Source organism: Trichechus manatus, unplaced genomic scaffold (genome assembly GCF_000243295.1).
Source record: "Trichechus manatus latirostris isolate Lorelei unplaced genomic scaffold, TriManLat1.0 scaffold00182, whole genome shotgun sequence".
Taxonomy (NCBI): domain Eukaryota; kingdom Metazoa; phylum Chordata; class Mammalia; order Sirenia; family Trichechidae; genus Trichechus; species Trichechus manatus.
The window spans coordinates 4,389,300-4,414,440 of record NW_004444118.1 but is presented as its reverse complement, the minus strand read 5'-3'; the positions used below and the strand labels follow the sequence as shown (position 1 = coordinate 4,414,440).

General features: G+C 38.9%; 1 protein-coding gene across 1 annotated transcript in view; it reads left to right on the top strand.

Annotated features, from left to right (window-relative positions):
- Window positions 1-22,605, top strand: part of LOC101349238 (alpha-2-macroglobulin) — a 48,388-nt gene extending 25,783 nt beyond the window's left edge. Inside the window, exons 18-36 of the mRNA XM_023741481.1 lie at window positions 3,894-4,023; window positions 5,143-5,371; window positions 6,075-6,201; window positions 6,554-6,675; window positions 7,990-8,041; window positions 11,462-11,545; window positions 11,812-11,988; window positions 12,279-12,366; window positions 13,145-13,301; window positions 13,900-13,974; window positions 14,734-14,914; window positions 17,135-17,358; window positions 18,738-18,956; window positions 19,112-19,239; window positions 20,115-20,205; window positions 20,894-20,962; window positions 21,637-21,739; window positions 22,207-22,248; window positions 22,589-22,605. Coding sequence (XP_023597249.1) covers window positions 3,894-4,023; window positions 5,143-5,371; window positions 6,075-6,201; window positions 6,554-6,675; window positions 7,990-8,041; window positions 11,462-11,545; window positions 11,812-11,988; window positions 12,279-12,366; window positions 13,145-13,301; window positions 13,900-13,974; window positions 14,734-14,914; window positions 17,135-17,358; window positions 18,738-18,956; window positions 19,112-19,239; window positions 20,115-20,205; window positions 20,894-20,962; window positions 21,637-21,739; window positions 22,207-22,248; window positions 22,589-22,605 — 2,315 coding nt within the window. The remainder of the gene's footprint in view (window positions 1-3,893; window positions 4,024-5,142; window positions 5,372-6,074; window positions 6,202-6,553; window positions 6,676-7,989; window positions 8,042-11,461; window positions 11,546-11,811; window positions 11,989-12,278; window positions 12,367-13,144; window positions 13,302-13,899; window positions 13,975-14,733; window positions 14,915-17,134; window positions 17,359-18,737; window positions 18,957-19,111; window positions 19,240-20,114; window positions 20,206-20,893; window positions 20,963-21,636; window positions 21,740-22,206; window positions 22,249-22,588) is intronic.
- Window positions 22,606-25,141: the final 2,536 nt, after the last annotated feature.

Here is a 25,141-nt window from a genome sequence, read left to right as displayed (position 1 = left end):
AACGGTGAGAAGCAGCAGCAGAGAAATGGCAGCGGCAGAAGCAGCAGAACCAGGAGACTGGCAGGAGACAGCGTGACAGGCGAGAAAGCTGAGTGTCTGCGGGCAGGAGGCTTGCTGGCCAAGTAGGGTGCCTCTGGGTACTTATTGGCAGAGCTAAACTTGCCCCAGCAAGGCAGAGGCCGAGGGGCCAGAGAGAGACATACCTGCGTATACAGCTGAGAAGAGGCTGCCTTCATGGAAGAATTGTATCCTGAATGTTCCTGAACCTGAATTGTAACCTGTAACCCTAATAAACCCTGTAATTGTGAGTATTGTCTGTGAGTCCTGTGTGGCCATTGCAATGAATTATCAAACCCCGCAGAGAAGTAGAGAGTGCTGTGGGAGAAACGGTGGTGTCAGAATTGGTAAAGATGGCAGAGAGAAGAGGCATGCCTGACCTCCCCCTGATAGTAATCAGCCTTGGGGTGTTGATTTTGATTCTCCTTCCTCATTGTGAAGTTAGAGGAGGTCAGACACTGCCCCCACACCATTCTTATAGTGTCAAACACACCCACGTATACAAAGCTGGAGAGAATATAAAGCAGATTGTGAAAAGTGCTATAAGAGATATGCAGATGTGCAGAATGAAAAATAAAAGATTAAATCTGATTGTGGGGAATCAGGGAAGTCATTTCTAAAGAATCTGCATTTGATAAATGGAAATGTGTGAGGTACAAAAGGGAAGAGAACCTTTCCAGGCACAAGATCAGTGTGAGCAAATATAAATGTTCTTAAGGCCATGCTACATTCAAGTAAAGAAGCTCTTCAACTTCCCATTATACCTACAGTTTTGCTCCCATCAAGTTATACTATGAGCCCATCAGTAAACATATTTGTCCCATGGCTTGACATCATGGAGAAAACGATTTTTGGCAGGGCCCATGACTAGAAACTATTGAGGAATAGCAGTGGTGAGTCCAGCAGAGGGCAAGAGAAGTTTGTATTAATCAGTGATTGAAATGTCCCTAACAGTAGAGATGAAGAAGGAGCCTAAGGTATGGGAAATATCATAATGAAGGGAGAGCAAACTTCAACTGCTTTTTGTGGGTTTTGTTGTTTTTGTTGTTGTTGTTTTTCTGTGAATAGAAAGATAGCAATAGGCAATTAGATCACAAAGGCAAAATGAACCACTTATCTTCATCCAAAATATCAGATCAATGCTATTTTTTTGACAGCACAAAACTGAACTTACCTGGGTAGTTTGAGAAAGCAAATGTCTTGGTGATCTAGTGGTGCTGTAACAGAAATACCACAAGTGGATGGCTTTAACAAAGAAAAGTTTATTCTCTAACAGTCCAGTAGGCTAGAAGTCTGAATTCAGGGCGCCGGCTCCAGGGGAAGGCTTTCTCTCTCTGTTGGCTCTGGAGGAAGATCCTTGTCTTCAGTCTTCCCTTGGTTTGGTAGCATTTCAGCGTAGGAACCTCAGGTCCAAAGGACGCGCTCTGCTACCAGCACTGCTTTCTTGGTGGTATGAGGTCCCCCACTCTCTGCTTGCTTCTCTTTCCTTTTCTCTCTTGTAAGATAGAAAGTGGTGCCGGCCACAGCCCAGGGATGCTCCCTTTACATTGGACCAGGGATGTGACCTTAAGAAAAAATCATGCTACCAGGAAAGAGGATTAAAATATATTATCACAAGAGTTTGTCTTTTTGATAAAATACGTAAGACAGATATAGCTACAGTCTGGAAATGCTGGAAAGACAAGGCCTGACAGTCAAAATTATATTGATAGCGGCTGAAGGGAAGGGGGAGACATTATCACCAACAAAGGAAAATGGGTTGATTGCAGAAGAATTCTAAGAGACGATGAAGCCAAAATGTGTTGCAATATGATTAAATGTAGCTGTCTGGAGGAGTTAGAGTATGGCTGGCATGACGACAGGTATAAAGTGGTCTCGTTGGATGTGTGATGCTGAATTTTCTGGGAATAAGGGCAGCAAATCGAACAACTATCCCGTGAGGAGTTTTAAAGTAAGAGTTACAATTGGGGGCTGAATTATGAAGGAAAACAAAAGACATGGAAGAATTGAGCTGCAGGATACAATTCCCAAACAAAATAATACAGAAGAAATCCAGTTAAAAGAGGTAGAGGGGACGAATTTATGAAAATGTGGTCCTCTAGCAAATGTTTTGCAACATATTTCTTAAACATAGAAGGCAGTGGTGTACTGCAGCTGGCTCATAAAGGCTCGAAAGAGCTAATTAAATCTTCAGTAATTTTGCAGGCCAATTGTTTAAGCACAGCCTTCGTGTAGAAATAAATTATATAAAGTTACAAGTAATTAAGTTATATTAAAAACAAAAGCAATAATTATCCAAAACTCTTCACTTCCTGATTACTACATTTTACTATTATCTGTGCGCTTGAGGTTATGTAAAACTATTGTTTCTGTATGGTAAAAATGCTATATAGTGGTGGGTTACTGTGCATTTCTTCCCAGCTCCACATTCAGTAACATCACATTAGTAGCTTGAAATAAGCTATGATGGGAGTATTTACATCATGAACTCAGCAGATGCTACAGATCAGACCTTGATTTATGGTTGATTTCTAGACTTATGAAAATGATTAGGTAAATATTAACAAAGATTAAACTTAAACTAAAAATATTGTATCTGTAGCCATTACATTGTGAATAGCAAAAAAAAAAAAAAAAGTTAAGGAAATAATCCTTCCGGTATTCAAAAACTATTAATCAATTCAATAAATTCATCACTCACACCATTGACAAATGAGGAAAGTTCTGATATACATCTTCATTGTTTCACTTTCTTCTTACTCATTAATGTAAATAAAAGCATCAGCTTGAATTGTACATGTAAAAACTGTTACATGGCAAGTGTTTTGTTCTAGATATGCTTAACCACAATTTGAGAAAATCAGCCAATATTTATGTCGGAAGTACATTCATTGTCAATGATGTAAGCTACTTCTTTGATGAATCGGACGGCAATCAAGCATTTATTTGTAGTCTGGTTTTGTCAAATCACGGTTGAATTACAACAATACGTGTGTTACAGATAAAAGAGCTTGTCAAAAATTAAGGAAAGCATTCAGTGAGAATCAACCAGCTATATGGAATTTATTATAAGGATTATTACATATTTTTATTTTATTTCTAAATTAGGTGCTACAAATTCTCTATATCAGTAAGATTTATAGTAAACGTGTGTATGTATATATATATGCATAAATTATTTTTTCAGAAATTTGTTAAACATTTACCAGCACACCATTAACAAAAGGTAAATAGAGTGAGAGATTCTAACTCCGCTCTTCGGACACAATATGGAATAGTCCTGAATTCTTTCACTCCTGTCAGCTATTTCCCAAAGCTCCTGTCATATGTCTGTGTCACAATTTTTCTTTGCTCCCACAGGGGAAAAAAAACTTGTTGCCGTCAACCCACAGCAACCCTGTTAAGACAGAGTAGAACTGCCCCACAGGGTTTCCGAGAAGCAGCTGGTAGACTTGAACTGCCAACCAAATCGAAAGCTGACTCCTGCCTACCTCCCTACCCCATGTCATAGCACTCTCCACTTAGCACAATGTACAGTAGCCATACAGGACGCCTTTCTGCTCCGCAGACAATCCAAGACCCTTTCTACCTCTAGGTCTGTGTATTCCCTGCTTATGATTCTTTATCCCCTAGCGCGCCCCTAGCTTATTCTAACACTTCAACTAAAATATCGTCTCCTCAAAGAAGCTTTCCCTAACCACCCTATCCAAGTGTTCTCTCCTGGTTCCTCTCTATTTTATCACCTGTTTGTTCTTTTTGTAGTACTTATTACAATCTCTAAACTAGCTTTTTCTTTATATGTTTTTTTTTCCTGTCTCCTTCCTCGTTCACCATAGAAGCCTTTGAAATGCGAAGAACCCCAAACTTTGCCGATTTGGAAGCGGGTTCAGTGATTTCAGAGTCTCACACTGAGACTGTCCGAAAGTATTTCCCTGAGACATGGATCTGGGACTTGCTGGTGGTAGAGTAAGTAATTTCCTTTATATATAAGATGCAATGATATAAATCTCTCACAATTTTTAATTCTTAGCTAATTTTTTCAACTTGCTGTTCTCAGGAAATGTTTAACATGAATACTTCTGTTAACTAATTGTCTCAGACCTAAAAACAAATCGCACAAATTTAATTCTAAGACTACCAGAAAAATGACCGTAAGGACTAAATATAACCAAGCCCTGCATTGATCAGCAATTTGGGGTTAAACACAGAATTAGTGAGGCCAACTATACACAGTAGTTGTAGAAATAAAAATTTTAAATTTACCTTCAGTGCAACAGTATTTTAGAGAATTTAAGAATAATCTCAAATTACATATTTAGTGTGTAATTATGTTGTCTATTATAGATTATGGGGCCCTGGAGGCACAGTGGTTAAGAGCTCAGGCTGCTAACCAAATGGTCAGCAGTTCGAATCCATCAGCCACTCCTTGGAAACCCTATGGACAGTTCTACTCTGTCCTATAGGGTCGCTATGAGTTGGAAGCAACTCGATGGCAACTAACAATAACATTATAGATTATAACTACAACTATATGTCTATAGGAGATTCTGATATAGACTAGAATTTAAAACAAAGTTGGAAGACAAGAACTTGTATTTTCCTATCTCAAGCCTTGATTACACTCTCTATTATTGATATTTCTACTGAGTGTATCCAAGGCATGACTTAGGATCATTTATCGGGGTTCTTTTCCAAGAGAAACAGTTAGTTACCTGCTTACTTCCTGTTCATTGCATTGTCATCCTCCCCAGCTCATCGGGTGTGGCTGAAGTAGGAGTAACGGTCCCTGATAGTATAATAGTGAGGGTAGTTCAAGGAGCAAACTAAATCACTTTCAAATGTTTCTATTTAAGGTACAGACATATGTGATGTGGCCATAGATTGATAAGGAAAAGAGGTACCATTTAGTGCCTTTTATTTCCCCAACTCAGTCCCCAATATACAATCTAGTACACAAAGACATACACACACACTTTTGAGGGTGGATTCAGTTACTGACATTAGCTTTACACATATTGATTCTCACTTGAGAAAAAATGCATTCACATGCTTAATTTCTGTTCATTGCATTGTCATCCTCCCTAGCTCATCAGGTGTGGCTGAAATAGGAGTAACAGTGCCTGACACCATCACCGAGTGGAAGGCAGGAGCCCTTTGCCTGTCCGATGACACTGGACTTGGTCTCTCTCTTCCTGCCACTCTCCAAGCCTTCCAGCCGCTCTTTGTGGAGCTCACAATGCCCTACTCTGTGGTCCGTGGAGAGGCCTTCACGCTAAAGGCCACTGTCTTAAACTACCTTCCCAGATGCATACCGGTAAGGACATGTTTCCTAAATTGAACACAAGGTAACAAGTAAATTAAAAATTGCATTTCTAGAAATACTGACAAACTCCAGTTACAGATGTGCTTACCAGAGAAAGCATATTATCAGAGAGATATTCATATGTTATATAAGCTATAGTTGCTGACATCTCCAAATACCAAATTGCAATTTAAAACAAGTTTCTTACCCTTTGTAGTTATGAAGTTCATGTAGTATGAAGATTTATGACCTGAACATAAAAAATCAGGATTCTTCATTCCCATGTCTCAGACTTTCCTAGGTTTCAACCTCTACATTTCCATATAGTTAAATTTTCATATAACATTCATTATATTAAACCTTATTTTAAAACGTTGTTTGGGAGCAAAACTGGTACAAATCTTGTGGACACTGCTTGGAGAGCTGGGGGAATGTTCAAGATCCCAGGCCAAGGAAGTAGAGCTTCCACAGGCAACATGCCATGGGTACCTTCCCTTTACTCTGGTCCGACTACATGAAAGAGCAGTTTACTCCAAAATACTGAGATTTAGGTGTCAGATCCATGTGTAAGGTACTTGGTCTTCACTTTACATCATCTTCAATATTAGACAGTCTAAAATCCATCTAATCCTTCAACATGCTTTATTTCAAACCCATTCTCTCTTTGTCTCCTTCCCCCTCTGAGCTCATTTGTCTGTATCTTGTGGGGTTTCAGGTCCATGTGCAGCTGGAAGACTCTCCGGAATTCCTAGCTGTCCCAGAAGAAAAGGAAGAAGAGTCTCATTGCATCTGTGGGAATGGGCGGCACACCGTGTCCTGGGCAATAACCCCGAAGTCATTAGGTGAGGGACAGTCTCCTAGACACAATTCTTTGGTCAAGGATTGCATAAATCAGTGGGAGCCATATGTCCAGTGCTACTCATCCCTTCCCTCAGGCAGAGACCTCACATGGTAGGATTTTCTCTTTGTCTTTCATTTTAAGATGTCTAGAAGGACATTCCTTCCCACTTCCCTCACCTCCACCTAAACATTGGATTCCCCGTATCATTATCCTCTAGTTCATGCTGCTTCCATTCCTGATTCTGTGTTTTTATAGAAAAATCGTTACAGAACATTGAACATTTATGAATCTTAGAGTTTGGAGGCATGCAAAAAGAGGGAGATGGTACTCATCTCTACTGGCCCTTTTTTCAGGGAATGTGAATTTCACCGTGAGCGCAGAGGCACTGCAGTCTCAAGAGCTGTGCGGGACTGAGGAGACTGTGGTTCTTGAACATGGAAAGAAAGATACAATCATCAAGCCCCTGTTGGTTGAAGTAAGTTAAGCCTGCCTGTTTGATAGGTTACACTGAGTAGAGAAAAACAATGGCGAACCCAGTTGGGGTTCCAACTTTTAGGGAAGAAGTAAGGCTAAGTAATATATGGCCATGGGATATTTCCCGATATTATTATTCTCTCTCTCTCTCTCCCTGTCTCTTTCTTAATTTTCTACTCCCTTTCTCATCTATCAACCTGTCTCCTTCATATTTCTTAGGCTTATAGAATTTGTTCATGTAATAGATTTAAATATTAGTTCAAATTCTTCTCTTTACTATCAAGAAATCTACGGTTACCCTATTATGAGGAAGATCAAATCCCACTTCGCACTTCTCCGACACCAAACTGTAAGAATAAATTGCAATTAATCTCAAATCAATTATGTTCTCTTCTGTTCCATCTCTGTTATGACACCAGCTGCACTTGCAGCACTAGTCCTCCAGACCGCCAAGTCTGCCCAAGACTTAAAACGCTAGAGAGTCCCCACGACACCTTCACTTCTGACCTGCCAGCTACAAATTTGGAATCTTCCCACTACCCCTTCAGGATACCAGCCGTAAACTCGAGGGTCCCCAGGGCTCCCCCCACTTCTGACCTGCCGGCTCCTACTACTCCTTTAAACCCGTTGCTGTCAAGTCGATTGCGACTCATAGCGACCCTATAGGACAAAGTAGAACTGCCCCATAGGCTTTCCAAGGAGTGCCTGGTGGATTCGAATTGCAGATCTTTTGGTTAGCAGCTATAGCACTTAACCACTATGCCACCAGGGTTTCCACTACTCCCCTAAGGTTCAATAATTCACTAGAATGACTCACAGAACTCAAGAAAGTGTTATACTTACAATTCGAATTATATTATAGCAAAAAGAACACAAATAAAGACATGCATAGAGTAAGACCTGGGAGGGTTCCCAAAGCTTCCATGTCCCAAAAAGGGACATGCTACCCTCCCATGTGCATTGATGTCTTTCATCAACCAGGAAGCCCATGGATCCAGAGCCTTCACTGGAGCCTCATCAATTGAATCATGATCCCCCTCCTCCCTGAGGTCAGCTAATAGCACATGGTGGTCTTTCTGGCCTGACCAACCCCCACCCAAAAGTCATCTCATTAGCATAAACTCTCAGGTGTGGTCTGGAGATCTGTAGATAACAAAGGCAACTCAATTACTCAGAAAATTCCAAGGTTTACAGTTATCTCTCAGAAATCAAGGACAAAGACCAAGTTACTTTATATAAAGTAATTTTTACCCTACACTTACCAACACACATGTCCTGAATGCTCACCTGTACCTTTCTCTTCTTCCACCCCAAGCCTGAAGGACTAGCGAAAGAAACAACATGCAACTCCCTGCTCTGTCCATCAGGTAAGAGCAAGCCATAATTAAAATAACAATGACTAAAATGTGTGTAACATTTGAAGTTCAAAGAACTTTTATATATTACTTCTGTTCTCTCTCTATGAGATAAGACCTGAAGCACCTATTTGACAAATGAGGAAACTGGTTCTTAGAGAGGCAAGTAATTTGATCAGGAGAATATCCCTAGCCCATGCATTCCGTCACCATCCATCTGTCTGTTTGTAGTACTGTGGTGCCTTGAGTGTTGCTATGATGCTGGATGCTATGCAGCAGGGTCACCCATGGTGGACAGGTTTCAACAGACTAGAAAGAAAGGCCTGGTGATCTACTTCCAAAAATTAGTCAATGCAAACCCTATGGATCACAACAGAATGTTGTTTGATGTAGTGCTGAAAGATGAACCCCCTAAGTTGGAAGGAACCCAAAATACACAGTGGCTGCAACAATGGACTCAAGCACACCAAAGATCACAAAGATGGTGCAGGACCAGGCAACATTTCATTCTGTTACAAACGAGGTCACCATGATTCAGAGTCAACTCTTAACAACAATCACAGACTTTATCTTTTGCAGCACCTGTGCAAATACCAAAGTGTCTTTCTAATCAGTGCTTGATGTAGGTATAGGTACAAAGTGGGTAAAATCAAAATAAATATGTGCCAAAGAGGATATTTCCTTGAATATTTAGTAATACAACATGTGGCTATCTGAATTCAGGCCATTCCAACACTGGTTTTTGCATAGCCAACAGCATTTGAAGATAAGGCTGTGTTGTTTTGCAAAGAATGAGTTGTCATGCTTTTAACACATTAGTGTCATATGAATATTTGTTGGATGCCAACTCTGTACCTAATTGCCCATCCATCAATTGAGAAGAGGCTAAAGAAGCTTTCAGTAAAAGACATAATGTTATCCTGATAGAGAATTTTCTAGTCTAAAGCAAAATCATTTCTAGAGTTTAGTACATTAATAAATTACAGTGGGTTCTCAACCCAAACCAATGTCGAACTTCATCATATGTTCTTTGCCTTTCTCTGTCTGCCTACTAATTTCTGTTCCCTTTTATATATATATATATATATATATATATATATATATATATATATATTCAAGACTTAAAACATGTGAAATGTGTTCTAAAAGCATAATTGCCTGGTTGTTTAGCCTTGTTTCTACATTTAAGTGAATTTAATGCTAACTTTTCTACCATGGCTTCTCCTCCATTTCTGAACTCTTCATTTTGATTTATCCCTCAAGTGTCTATGGCTAATCATCAAGTAGTTTTATTAAATTAATTTTAATTACCTATGTAATACAAAAACATATTCTCCTCTAAAGAACAAAATGGAGCTTCATATTAAAGATGAAAGACACATCCTTGCAATCTTTTTCAATACTTTAGTGATCATCCATATACCTTTAGAAATTGTATGTATAAGTGAATCTGTTTGTGTATATGTGATTCACATGAAGGGTATATTGTTAAGTTTCCTTCTACAAAATACTTCTTCTTCTTTTTTTTAAATCAGCAACCCTCTTAGAGATCAGCCCATGTTATATGATAAGTCACTGTCATTTCTTTTAATTGCTAAATAGTGTCCCATGCTCTCAATATACCACAGTTCTGCACTGTTTTTTAGTCATTCCCATATTGGTTTTTCTAACTATTTGCTATTTAAAATAATAATAATAATAGACTCCTTGTGTACATATGCAATTATAGCTAGGGTAGATACCAAAATATGAAATCGCTGAGTCAGAGGCAGTACGCATATTCTTAATCTTAATAGAACTAAAAATTCACCTCTTTATTACCTAAACACATTTCACCAGTATACATTTCCCTGCACAATCACCGTCATTTCTTACATCAAAGTTTTTAATTTTTGCCAAAAATTTTGATAAAAAATATATTGTTGTTGTTTTAATCTGTATTTCCTTAATCACAAGTAAGGATGAGCTTATTTTTGTATGTTTATGAAGTGCTTTCATATCCTTTGCCTATTCATGTTTTTGGAAGTTTGTCTTTTTCTTACTGGTTTATATAAGCTGATTCTTTATCTGTTAAATAAGTTGCGAATATTTTCTTGCACTTGATTATTTGTGTTTTAAGTTTGTTTGCCTATGGCATCTGTTTTCTTACACAGGTTTTAATTTTTGAGGAAGGGATACAGTATGAAGATAAATACTACATTTCATTTTTTCATCTTCATGTAACGCACTAAGATTAAAATGACACTAAATGTATGCTCATTAACAGCAATTATTTTATTTTCAAAGAGTTAACTGCTACCCATCTTCACTCCCCACCCTCATTGCTAGAGCTTCCATAAAAATACTATCTTTATGGAGAATGAACAAGACCAAACACACAAGGGAAAGATTAGTCCAAAGACTAATGGACCACAACCTCCACCAAACTGAGCCCAGAACAACTAGATGGTGCCCGGTTACCACCACCAACTGCTCTGGCAGGGATCACAATAGAGGGAGAAAAATGTAGAACCAAATTCAAATTCACAAAAAAAAAAAAAAAACCAGGCTTGCTGGTCTGACAGAGACTGGAGAAACCCCAAGAGTATGGCCCCCAGACAGCTTTTTAACTCAGTGCTGAAGTCACTCACTCCTGAGGTTCACCCTTAGGCTGAAGATTAGACACCTCCCTCAAGCACATGTGAGGAACTGCTTCATAGTTCAATCACGTATACAAGACTAATGGGCACACCAGCCCAAAAGCAAAAGCGAGAAGGGACAGGAAAACTGAACGAATGGAAACAGGGAACCTGGGGTGGAGAAGGGGAGAGTGTTGACTCATTGCAGGATTGGCAACCAATATCACAAAACATCTGTGTATTAACTGTTTAATGGGAAGCTAATTTGCTCTGTAAACTTACACCTAAATCACAATAAAAAAAATTTTTTTTAATTCACAATATTAAAAAAAATACTACCTTTGTGAAATTTGATGGAAAGAAAGACATAGTATTATTGTAGAATTCAGGAGCATTTTGGAGATTTTGCATTTGCTTATGAATACATACAGGTTTTGTTCATACAACCATTAAGTGAAGAGGTTGAGAATGGACACTATCTTGCGATAACCATCTTGTGACAGACATAGGCTGACTGCAACAGAATCACAACATCATGGGCACTAGTTGATTTGTAGCCATCTTTTGGAGGGCCGCTCTATATACGGGGAGGAAATGGTTGGGGAAGGAGACATGGCCTGGAAGTTCCAGAATCCTAGTCATCCAAGGTATGAAAAACTAGAATATTAAAACAGGGACAACTTTTCAGGAGAAGTTAGATCTAAGTCATAGACCTTGAGCTCTTCAGGAAGAAGGGGCCCAGAAAGATATATACATCAGAAAGATATATAGCAGATATAATTTTTCATTATGGCTGATTTGTTTCTCTCTCAAGGCGATGAGGTGTCTGAAATATTATCCCTGATGTTGCCACCAAATGTGGTAGAAGAATCCGCCCGAGCCTCTGTCTCAGTTTTGGGTGAGTCTCCAGCCCCTGCGGGACTTGGCATTAATAGCTTCCACAATATTTCTTTTCCATAAATACTCAAAGTAACAACTGTGATCTTAAGTCCCTTCTTCTTTCCTTTTATGGACTTGTTTATTGCTCATACTTCTGTTCCTGGAAGACTCACACTTGCTAAAAATCCTCGTTTCTCTACCTCAGCTTATTATTTATTTGTCTTAATGGTTGTGATGGATAGTAAACTCTAGGTTTTATGACTTCCCGTCTTTCCCATTTCCTAGGAGACATATTAGGCTCTGCCATGCAAAACACACAAAATCTCCTCCAGATGCCCTTTGGTTGCGGAGAACAGAATATGGTCCTCTTTGCTCCTAACATTTATGTTCTGGATTATCTGAATGAAACACAGCAACTGACTCCACAGATCAAGTCCAAGGCAATTGGCTACCTCATCACTGGTGAGTGACTGAATGAGTGAGTAAAAACTTCACAGTGTTATTTTCGCTGGATTTCTCAATAAGCTTGAGTTATTACTCATCCCTAAGTAATAATACTGTGGTAGTTCATTTCATGGTGACTTTCCACTGTTCGACTTCCAATAAAATGTTTAGAGGTCAGAACCTTCTAACCTGACAACAAAATTTAGAAAAGGTCACAAAAGCGGGCCCGGCATTTTAGTAATGTCTCCAGCCTAAGCATGCACATTAATCTGTCATGTTATTTCAGTAACATTTCCTTTCCATTCCAGGTTACCAGAGACAGCTGAACTATAAGCACCGCGATGGGTCCTACAGCACCTTTGGGGAACAATATGGCAGGAGCCAGGGAAATACCTGGTAAGGGAAGGACAATTTTTTGAGCTCTTATTTTTGTGCCAGCTCTTTATACACATTACCATAATTATATTCACAACAACCCTATCAGATATGTATTATTAGACTTACAGTTGGTTATACTAGATAAATATACCAAGGTTAATGAAGTAATAAGCAGAAAAGCTGAGATTCAGATGCCTGTACATCAGACTTGTTCCTCAAATTAATCTTGTTAATAAGCTATTCTTTCTAAAATCGTTCCCATAACCATGAGGTTGTTGATTTGTTTTGTTTTGGTTTGACATGGCCCGTGAACATACTATCAATTTCTTGATAAACCATATCAACTTCAGCTTAGGTTATGTTTTTTAGATCATGCTCGTTTTGACTGAGAATAAATTCACTGACAGAAGGAAAGAAATTAGAAGGAGGCAATGATATGAAACATTGTATCTTAAGTCTCTAGGGCAAAGAAATATCAGAAGCTATTACATGTAAGAGCTGCATATCAGAAGAGTCTATCATCTACAGAAGGAAATCTCTAAAGAGGAGAGAGATTTAAATCCTCACTCAAAAAAACTAAGAAAAATAAGTAAAAATAAAACTACGTAGACTCCCTGTAGCAATGAGAAAGCGAGTCAGGAGGGAAATCCTAAAGCTAGCAGATTAATCAAGCGGTTTAATTAGGTGATATACACCTATTAGGTGATTCACACCAATGTAAGAAGTATCAGACAAAGCCTGTTACCACTGTAACATCATAAATATCTTCATCAACCCACTCTTTCTATCCCTTCAGGCTCACAGCCTTTGTACTAAAGACTTTTGCCCAGGCTCGACCCTACATCTTCATTGATGAAACACACATTACCCAAGCCCTCACCTGGCTGTCCCAGAAGCAGAAAGACAATGGCTGTTTCAGGAGCTCAGGGTCACTGCTCAACAATGCCATTAAGGTGAGCTGTTCCAGAAGCTAGTCTTGATTTGTCCATGGTGATGTCTACAAGGGTGATGAAAGGAAGTAATAACATAGGAATCTCTAACCCTTTCATCCCTCAGGGGACAGGGCAGGCCCAGTTAAATTCGAAGGCTTTTGTGCCGAATTATTTTGTATACATGTCCCCTTCAGATGGCACTAGTATCTCAAGATGACATATTAGCAGCCCAAGAACCTTGATAGGCAAAGAAGGGAAGTGGGATTTGTGTTTCCCAGTGATCAGACGGGAAACTATGAGTCGGGCACTGTCAGCCCATGAAACCCGACAAGCACAAAATTGAACGAGGCCTTGTATGCCCCAGTAGTCTCTGAATGGGACATGTATAAAAAATAATTCAGCCATGAAAGGGCTAAGGGAAGGTATCAGAGGAAGATAAAACCTGGATAGCACCAAGAAGGCGGTTGGGTTTGATACTTTTGCCCCATGTTAATGGATATAGGGAAGGACAAATTCCATGACAAAGCAGAATAGAAAAAGCTGATTAAGAACGTTCTCAGAAGTTGAATTACTCAAATCTGTCTCTATCTCTCTCTCTCACTCTCTCTTATATTTACAGGGTGGAGTAGATGATGAAGTGACTCTCTCTGCCTATATCACCATTGCCCTTCTGGAGATTCCTCTCCCAGTCACTGTAGGTATCATCTCATTCCACTGATGAAGCATACATAGTTCTGGATGCAATGAAACTGCTGACCTAATGTCTGAAATATCACCTCACTAAAAGCCAAGTGTCAGCTTTCCTTCTGTGCAATGCCAGTGTTTCCCAGATGAATAGAGAATTTGGTCAATCCATCCGGAAAGATTTACACTTTCCCAGTGACGCCCCTAAGCTGTTTTCTCCCATCTCCTCACCACAAAAAAAAAAAAAGAATTCTAAAGACATAGCCTCTATTTCAACTTTTTTAATGTGAAAATGTTGTTGTTGTTAGCTGCTGTTGAGTCACCGTGATGTATGGTGACCTCAGGCACCACGGGATCAGATGGTTGTGATCCATAGGGTTTTCACTGGCTGATTTTTCGGAAGTAGATCGCTAGGCCTTTCTTCCCAGTCCGTCTTAGTCTGGAAGCTCCCTTGAAACCTTTTCAGCATCATAGCAACACGCAAGCCTCAACTAACACATCGATGGTGGCTGTGCTTGAGGTGCATTGGCCAGGAATAGAACCAGGGTCTCCTGCATGGACAGCAAGAAGTCTACTACTGAATCACCAACAACCTCAGTGTGAAAATAACACATAAAAAATGTTATTCTCTCCATCGATAAGAACGAGGGTAGATGAACAAATGCATCTGAAGAACATCATTGCCTCCTTGCTAAGATCTGTGTGTTTACCTAGAAGTGCCAGCTTCCCTGTTCACACAGCTCAGAGCACCCTTACTCTCCCTTCACAGCACCCTGTTGTCCGCAATGCCCTGTTCTGCCTGGAGGCAGCCTGGAAGTCAGCCCAGGACGGAGCCCACAGCAGCCATGTCTACACCAAGGCACTGTTGGGATATGCTTTTGCCCTGGCAGGTAACCAGGACAAGAGGAGAGAGATACTCGAGTCACTTGACAAGGAAGCTGTGAAGGAAGGTGAGCGCAAAGCTGAGAGCTTTCTCCCATCCCACATTCTCTGTATCACGAACTGCACTGCAAAAACCCCTTACTGCTACCTGCTGTGATCCCTCTCCCTTCTCTTCGTTTGTCTGTCTCACTATAAAATCCAGGATTTTTTAATCAAATCACACATCAAGAGATGAGAGGCAATATGTGTAGTAGTTAGGAGCTCAACCTCTGGAGACTGCCTGGGTGTGAATCGTAGCTCTAAAACTTACTATGTATGGGCAAGTCACTTAATTTGTTTGTGTTTCAGTTCCTTTATCAGTAAAATGGGGATCATAATAGTATTTCCCTCATAGGGCTGTTGTGAATATAAAATGACTCATTACATGTAACGCTTTAGAAGACTGCATGGCACACAGTAAGTGCTGTAGAAGTATATTAGCTATTATTACTAAGAGATCCATTCTTAATATATACCTAGCCCTTAGTTGGTGTATCATATCATCTTAACCATGAGGAAGAATCGATGGATGTAACCCCATGGATAAATTCTGGTATTTTATGCTCATTTCAAAGGACCAATAATGTTGACAAATTTACTCATATTCACATAATGCTTTATGCATACCATGGTCTGTATGAAGGGTTGAAGAAATGGGAACTAAAATGCAAATGATAATATACCCAACAACAACATATTGTATTTTTCCTCTTTTACCAGCATCATTAATTGTTTGTTTTTAAAATGTATTGGGAAATATTTCAGATATACAAAAAAGGCATAAAGAATAAATTAGTTAATGCCTATATATCTCTCTCCCAACTTAAGAAATAAAATATTACCAATGCAGTCAAAACTCCCTTTGTATCCCTTCTACCTTAAGAGGTAACCATTATCCTGAATTTGTCATTACCATTTCCATAGATTTCTTTATTTTTTCACTACTATATATATCCCTAAATAATACTGAGAATTTTTGCATGTTTTTCATCTTGAGATAAGCAGTATCATACTCCTGGGTACTTCTGCATCTTGGTTTTTTGTTTGCTTGCCTTTTATTTTTTAAGTTCAGCATTGTGCTCATAAGAGTCCCCTATATAGATGCCTGTAACTCTAGTTCATTCATTTTCACTGCTACATAATATCACAATGTATAAATATGTCATAATTTATATTATCAATTCTCTCCTCATGGATCTTTCCTTGTTTCTAATTGTTTGCTTTTACAAACAATGCTACAATGAATGCTCATATGCATGTCTCCTTGTACAACTTGGGTGAGTTTCCCTAAGCTGTACTTCTAGAAATGTAATTGCTGATGAGTAGGCTAAGCACATCTTCGCCTTAGCTGGATATTGCCAAATTGTTCTCCAAATAGAATTTACTTCCCACAGCAGTGTCTAGCCATTCCCATTATTTCACACCCTTGTCAGCCTTTGGCATATTGACAATTACTGTGTTTTTTTCCAATCTAATGAGTGTGAACATCTATTAGTTAATGCAATCTGTGGTCCTCACAAGAAATATCTGAGGACAGGCTTTGTAGGAAACAAAACAAACCCCAGACAAGGTCTAGATAACATAAGAAATAGGAAATGCCCCCGACTAGTAAGAGAACTTTCTCTATCATCTCTCTCTCTCCCACTAACTCAACTATAGCAACCATTTGAAAACGCAGATGCCTCTAGGCTTCTGACCACAGCAACATTAAAACCAGTTGCTGTTGACTTGACTCGTGGTGATGCCACGTGTGTCAGAGAACTGTCCTCCATAAGGTTCTCAATGGCTGATTTTTTGGAAGTAGATCTCCAGGCCTTTCTTCCAAGGAGCCTCTGGATGGACTCGAACCTCCAGTCTTTCAGTTAGCAGCTGAGGTTTGCACTACCCAGGGACTCCTTACCTGCCTTAGCACTGCTGAAACACACTGAGTTAAGATCTACATAAAAGGAAAAGCATCTTGTATATAACCCGTTGCCATCAAGTCGATTCTGACTCATAGCGACCCTAGAGGACAGAGTAGAACTTCCCTGTAGGGTTTCCAAGGAGCAGCTGGTGGTTTCGAACTGCTGAATCTTTTGGTTAGCAGCTTGAGCTCTTAACCCTTGTGTCACCAGGACTCCATCTAGTATATAAGGTTTGAGCAATTATAATTGGAAAGCAGCCCTCATTTCAGCTCTGGCTTTGCTACTTTCACCTTAAATTAAATATGAATATGTAGCCACTTATAAATCCCTTTTTCTCACCCCCAGATACTTCCATGCACTGGACACGACCTCAGAAACCCAAGGAACCAGTGAATCCTTTTTACCAACCCCAGGCTCCCTCTGCTGAGGTGGAGATGACATCCTACGTGCTCCTCGCCTACCTCACCGCCCAGCCTGCCCCATCCTCAGAGGAACTGAATACTGCATCACGTATCGTTAAGTGGATCACACAGCAACAGAATTCCAATGGAGGCTTTTCCTCCACCCAGGTCTGTGGTTTGTCAGAACCTTTTATTTCAGTTTCAGGTAGCAAAAGTTTGAACAAGATATAACCACACAGCAAGAAGAAAAAATGAAGATGAGAATAACTTGAAATGGGAAAGAAGGTCTTGGTATTCAGAGAGAGAAATAAGGGGAAATGAAAGTCAAAGAGGACTAAAAAGGAATATCTCAAATTCTGGCTCCCATGTCTGTGTTATTAACACTGTCTCCTATTTCCAACAAGTGTACCTCTCTAGAGCAGTAGTGGGGCACCAAGATGCTGTGCTCAATGACCACAGCAGGACGAATAAGAAAATCTACAATTATTTTGGAAGTTCTAAGTCCTTTTCAAACTGTTCCCAGGAACTCTATTCCAAACCCAACAATCTCTCCTTGCAAATCCTTCCATTCTTAGATCCTATTTAGATGGCTTCTTTTAAAGCTGACACATTTCATGCTTTCCCTATCCCGTCTTAATACACAATCGTTTATCAAGAGCATAAGAACTATCTTTATTCATCCAACCTCCTGAGCCTACTATATAATCCTGTATCTAGAAAATTAATCAAATTTCTATATGTACATGACAGAAATTTTTATCTTCAGATAATTTAGGTGTAAGCGTATATATCCTAAAAGAGGAAGAAAATGTGGCAAATAGGCACCCCATCCTTTTTCCCTTGTATTTAATCTCTTGTTTTTCCATTTGAATAGGAAAAGAACTAATTTCATTAAAACAGCTACCATTTATTTCTTAGGAATCTGTTATTTGAAGGATGTCATCCAGGGTCAATGTTGATGAGAACTGAGAATATGACATACCACAGGGAATTACTGAGCACAAGAAATACTGCAACAAAAAGAGAAGAACCAAATAAAAGTGTCAATAAATCCAGAAGATAATTATAGTTATTCATATTTTATTTCTTTTGGAGAAATTAAAGCATGACCTTGATCATGACTGCTAAGGACTTTGGCTTCTCTCAAGGCATTGACTTCAGCAGCAGAGCAGAGTTTATTTGGGGAGAGAGTCAGATTGAGCTTTGGTCGAGTGGTGGCAGCTCTTACCATAGTTGTTAACTAAGGCATCAGAGGCAAAGGGCTAATGCTACAAAATAATCCTCACTCACATATATTCCCCACATTCCACATCCTACATATGTTTATAGAGAGAAAAGGATCAATTTTCTGAGAAATAAAATAATATGTAAATGTGATGGTTCTGGCACCAATCTAAAGATTATGATCAGTTTTAATAGTAATTTAAGTAGTGAGGGAAGAAGGAAGTCAAAGCTTCTTTGTGGTAGCTAACATGGGACTTTGGGGAAAATCTCACTCTTCAAAGGCATATCATACCTGAGCAGGTTCTCTCACTCATCCCCTTCAGGACACAGTGGTAGCTCTCCATGCCCTCTCCAGATATGGAGCAGCCACTTTCACCAGGACTGGGAAGGCTGCACAGGTGACCATTCAGGATTCACAGACCTTTTCCACAAATTTCCAAGTGGACAACAACAACCTCCTGTTACTGCAGCAGGTCTCACTGCCAAAGGTGTCTGAGAAATACACTGCAAAAGTGACAGGAGACAGATGTGTCTACCTCCAGGTGAGACTTTTGGGAGAGATGTGGGCAGAGGGTCCACAATAATCCTTCTCACTGAAAAGTCCTAAGTGTGCAAGTGATAGGGCAAATCAGAATCGAAGTTGAGAGGAATGTTGGGGAAGGGAGAAAAACAGTTTTTTTCCTTTGATGTTCCACAGACATCCTTGAAATACAATGTTCTCCCAGAGAGCAAGGCATTCCCATTTGCTTTGGAGGTGAAGACTCTGCCCCCAACTTGTGATGGACGCGAGGCTCACACCAGCTTCCAGATCTCACTGAATGTCGGGTAAGACCATCTTACTGTGTCACCGAATTCTGAGAATAACAACCAATCTACTGACTGGAACTTCTCAGTTAGTAAAGAAAGCAGTGTGACAATAAATGTTTGCATTATGTTTATTGAAAAAGCAATTGACACAGTAGAATTTCTCAATGATGGGGTTTACATTGTCCATCTTCCAAGATCTATTATTGTCCATCCTCATTATTGAAAGGTTAATAATTCCCTAAGTAATAACTAAATAAAGAGCATTATCCCTTATCTCTGATCTGAATTCCTTCTGATGTAATGAAATCCTATAGTATTCTTGGCCTGTCTAAGATGGAGATGAAGAATTCTTGCAAAGCTTGAATAGAAGGAAGTAGTGACTCCCTGGTTAGAATTCCTTCTGATAATAAATACATCTCAGATTATATATAAAATAATAACTTCAGGAAAATACAAACATATATGACAACATTCAAGTAGTTACTGAAATTACCAAAAAAAGTATCTATCCACAAAGGATAATATAACTTGGTTAGAGATAATATTCAGGAAAAACATCAAGATAAAATGTATATAACAAATAACTGACATAAATGAGAGGTCTCAGGCCCAGGCTATGCATCACTTGTAAAGCTTTCTTAAAACACAGATTCTCAGGGTCCACACACTTGAAATTCTGGTTCAGCAGGTCTAGAGTAGGGCCTGACCTCTGTGACTTTAACAAGAGCCCTGACAATTCAGATGCACAGCCAGTTCTCCAAATCATTGAGGTAGGATATTAGGGAAGACTTATATGCAGCTTTCAGAGATGTTGGATACTTACTGTGGACACAGAAAAAGAGAATGTTTAATAACACAGAAAATCCTAATTCCTTCCTTCCTTGGATCTTCAGTTACAAAGGAAGCCGCCCTGTCTCCAACATGGTGATTGCTGATGTGAAGATGGTATCTGGTTTCATTCCCCTGAAACCAACAGTGAGAGCGGTAGGTTTATTATAAGCCTAAGAAATCCTATTTTATTTAATGTTTTGTGTATCCCTAGACTAATAAAATGCTAATATTAAAATAATACTAAATCAGCCTCTATCAAAGAATTATACTTTCTTCAAATTCAGAAATTTAATTTAGCATGCTTGTATGGGTGCCCACCACTTGCATTGCACTCTGTGAGGTGCCATGACAACTAGAAGAAAATGTCAGTAGGTTCCTACTTCCAAAGAACTTAGAACCTTATTAAGAAGATAAAGCTTATACACTTGAACTAGTAAAAAAAATATGAAAATGACAAATTGACATAAACTATAAGTTTACAGAAGTTCAGAGAAAAAATGAGATCATTATAAGTTAGAACAAGGAAAAAAAACACCTCATTCATAGAGGAATAGAATGTGAATTGAATCTTAAAATATGAGTTATTCCCAAGTCTAGGATGTTTAGTTCCCTTTTCTTCAGATAAATCAACTTTACACATAGGCCATGTGTCATACTAATATTAAACCCTGCATTCAAATTACCTTTCATTTTAGATTTTCACATTATTGTCTTTACTTACAGGAAACTTTTGAAAAAATTGTATCCTCAAGCTTATTTTGGTAATAAAAACTCTTTTCTCCCTCGGTCCCTGAGGGTTACGTCAATTTATTAACATTTGTGACTCCTTAATTTTCTTCAGCTTGAAAGATCTAACCATGTGAGCAGGACAGAAGTCAGCAACAACCATGTCTTGATTTACCTGGATAAGGTGAGAGCCCTGTTAGTCTAGTTGGGAAAAATATAAGTAATAATCTCTCTAAGGAAGCCATCTGAAAATTAGTCAATTATTATATCAACGTGACCGTATCTCATCCATATAAAAAGAGGGAAATGCTGTCAATCTGAACATAGATTTCCACCATAAAATAGCAAAGCCATTCTAATCAATAAATTAATCTGATTTTATAGCTATATGGTATAGCATAGTTTATTCATTTCTATATTGATGGATACCATAGTTTACAAATTTGATGAGACTTAAGGCTGTAATGAGTTAGCACACTATTTTTACAAGATAGAGGAGTGAAACGGTACCAAATCTCTGGATATTTAAAAATGGACATAGCTAGTTGGAACCAACTCAACAGCACCTAGCAACAACAGTAAACCAATAGAAGCATGTGCTGTTCACCCCTAGGAACAGAGCCATGCACTGGCATTCATGGGGGTATATGAGTTCTTTTAGTGATTTAAGAAACAATTTGGGGAATTTTTCATCCATCTACTCTAAGGGCTTCCTGTACCATTAAGGACTCTGTAGTGTGCCATTAGTTGATGTAAAAAAAAAGTTTTTTTCCCAAAAACAGATGAATACTTAAACTTATCCAAAAAGGAGCAAATAAAGGTCCATGGAAGGTCATTTAATTCCCTTTTCCTTTCTAGGTGACAAATCAGACACTGAGCTTGTCCTTCATAGTTGCGCAGGACATCCCAGTAAGAGATCTAAAACCAGCCATAGTGAAAGTCTATGATTACTATGAGACAGGTGAGTGAGAGACTTTCACATGGAAACTAAATCCCTGATCACGGAAATTTTGACTTGATAAATGTGTTGGGTGATTTATGACATTAAATGTTCTTATCACTTCATTTTGTCTCCATAAACTCTGGTTCTCCTTTCTTTGTCTTCTGTACACACATTGTAGAAACTACCTAGAGCATGAATGTATCAACTACTAATACAAAACATCTGTAGGACAATATGAGTTTTTAAAAAGTATAACATCTGAACTATCCTCCAAAGGTATAGGCTAAAGGGAAACAGAACATATTTAAAAGGTAACAATATAAGACAGCAAGCAATGAATCAAATGACTGATACTAACGTTCTTGAGAGGATGCAGTTCTTCACACAATAAAGGTCCCTTCACTGATCTGTATCGCACAGATGTTTGCTTTCCCTCTCCCTTCACCTAATGATTTTTGGGGGTTTTTTTGTTTTGTTTTTTTCAGATGAGTTTGCAATTGCTGAGTACAATGCTCCCTGCAGCAAAGGTAAGCAATTAGCACTTCTTCTAAATGCAGTCAGAACCCTTTGGCTTGTCCCTCAAACCTCCACCTCCACAGAATTCTGACTAAATAGTTTTCATAGACTTCATATTGCTCACACTGCATATTACTATAGAAAAATACATTTATCGAGAGGGCCTGACTCTGACAAACCTCAGACAGTTCATAGGATTGCTTATTGGGTAGTTATCTGTAATGGATCTCATTTTCTACTGTACTAATTGGGTGTCATTAAGCACAATGCTACCCAGATATAAGAGAAGGGATATTTACTGCTCGGAAAACCTAAGTCCACCTTAATTTTCTTTTATTTCCACTGTCAAAGATCAAGGAAATGCTTAAAGACCATATCAACAAAAACTGCTTTGCTGAAGTCCCTGCAGAATATGGAAGAAAAGGGTTTTGTCTTTCCGAAGACTTGGTGAATAAAGTCTTTTTCTGGTCAACCATTATCACTGGTTCCTCATTCATTTAATAAGTATTTATTATATACCCATATGATTTCCAATAGAATCCAGAGATCAAAATTCAGAGCAATCAAAGAACGAGGGACTATAGAATGTGAAAAATGTTATAGTGATGTTGGTCTGAGTAGGCTTCAAGTAAGGCCTGCTGGAAAAGAAGAAAGCATTGGAAAAGAAAACAGTATTCAAAGTATGTACTAAAAGGGTATAAAGTGTGTTTGGTAATGGGGCTACCCTAAGAAAAAGCCAAAGGGTAGATTTTAGGAGAAAATAAAAGACTGACTTGACTAGAAGAGACTTTCCACATTAAAGGGAAATGATGAAATAGAAAGTTGGATAGCTTACATTGGGAGGTAGAATAATGAATTTGGGGCTTGAACTGAAATGGGAGTTATGTGTCCTCAGAGCCAAATCAGCTATTGACTCCTAAGAGTGATCAGTCAGACTTTGGTGAGTAGCATCAGGGGTCTTAAAAGCCTGTGAGCGGCCACCTAAGATACTCCATTGGTCTCACCCCGTCAGGAGCAAGGGACAATGAAGAAAACCAAAGACACAAGGGAAAGATTAGTCCAAAGGACTAATGGACCACAACTACCACAGCCTCCACCAGACTGAGTCCAGCACAAGTAGATGGTGCCTGGCTACCACCACCAACTGCTCTGACAGGGATCACAATTGAGGGTCCCGGTCAGAGCAGGACAAAAATGTAGGACAAAATTCTAACTCACAAAAAAAGACCAGATTTACTGGCTTGACAGAGACTGGAGAAAACCTGAGAGTATGGCCCCCAGACACCCTTTTAACTCAGTACTGAAGTCACTCCTGAGGTTTATCCTTCAGCCAAAGATTAGACAGGTCCATAAAACAAAAGGAGATTAAATGGGCACACCGGCCCAGGGGCAAAAACAAGAAGGCAGGAGGGGACAGGAAAGCTGGTAATAGGGAACCCAAGATCAAGAAGGGGAGAGTGCTGACAGGTCTTGGGGTTGATAGCCAATGTCACAAAACAATATGTGTACTTATTGTTTAATGAGAAGCTAGTTTGTTCTGTAAACCGTCATCTAATGTACAATAATAAATAAATAAATAATTTTTTTAAAAAGAGCAATCAATCAGTTAGTTAATCTTGGGTCTTAGATTCAATGACAGATCAGAGACCGAATACGTTGAAGGGGTGATATATGTAGAAGCAAATTTTCTCAGAAGAAAGAATATATAAGGCTCAGAGCGCTATATGTTAGAGCTCTTTCTTCTGGAACTTTGAGCAAGGATCAAAGGATAGGTATAAAGAAGGTATTCAGATGAAGAAATCAGAGCTCCCATAATATTTTTTAGTTTATATTTTCTTTGTGGTAAGTACTGAAATCGTCTGTTATATGAAGGAGGAGGCAGAAGCTTCAGGAGGAGTTTGTAGAGTAGTAGGAAGGAAGTTAAAACAGGAGGATTTAGAGCCTGGAGATCCTCTGGGAAAGTCCAAGGAGTCCTAGTCTTAATTTAGCACTAGAATTACAATATCATTTACGTTGACAGAAAGTGAGCATGGATATTAAAAGCTAAGAACTTGGAAGGACCTTGAAGTTCGTGCAATCTTACCTCTGTGTCCAGGCTGGGGAATAATAAATGATAAAAGCCATCACTTTTGTGCCAGGTTCTGTTCTAAATGCTTCACAGATTTTAACCTATTAACCCTATGAAAAAGGGTTATAGAGTTATAACTAATGAGGAAACTGAGGCATAGAGAGATGTAATTTTCTCGAGGGAGGTTATTTGATGTAATTTGCCAAGGTTGCCAGCTAGTAAGTGGCAGATCCAGAATTCAGTACCAAGAATTTTGGCTTCCAAGTCCACACTCCTAAGCTCAACCCATGTTGTCTCTACAACTCACCTTAGACAAGAGGCCCTATCCTGATGGAAAAAAAAAAAGTTCAGGTAAAACCATTTTCAGAGTGTAATAACCATTACAATTAGCCTTTAAAGTAAGCATCAAGCCAGGGCATGGAACAGAGAAGTAATCAGGTGTGTGGCTAAAGGAAACAAGCCAACAGAATTATAATAAATTCTGCCACTTAGTTCTAGTCCTGTTTTCTTATTCATAGGGAAATCATGATGGAAAAAAGTATTTTTAGAGTGAGCATACTTTTTGCAAATCATTAGTTGTATCACCTGGACCCAGAAGATTCATTCCCCAAGTATTTAATCAAGTACCTACTATGTGACAGGCACTAGATTTCATGCTATCATACAAAACTAATAAAACAGGATTCCTCTCTTAGAGAAACTCACTGCAGAGTAAGAAAAAAATGCATATTGAGATCATTATATGCTATGTAATAAATACTACAAATGATTCATTGCTATGATGGACTGGAGATATAATGACCTTCTCAAGTTTCAAGGTGACATAAGCAAATTCT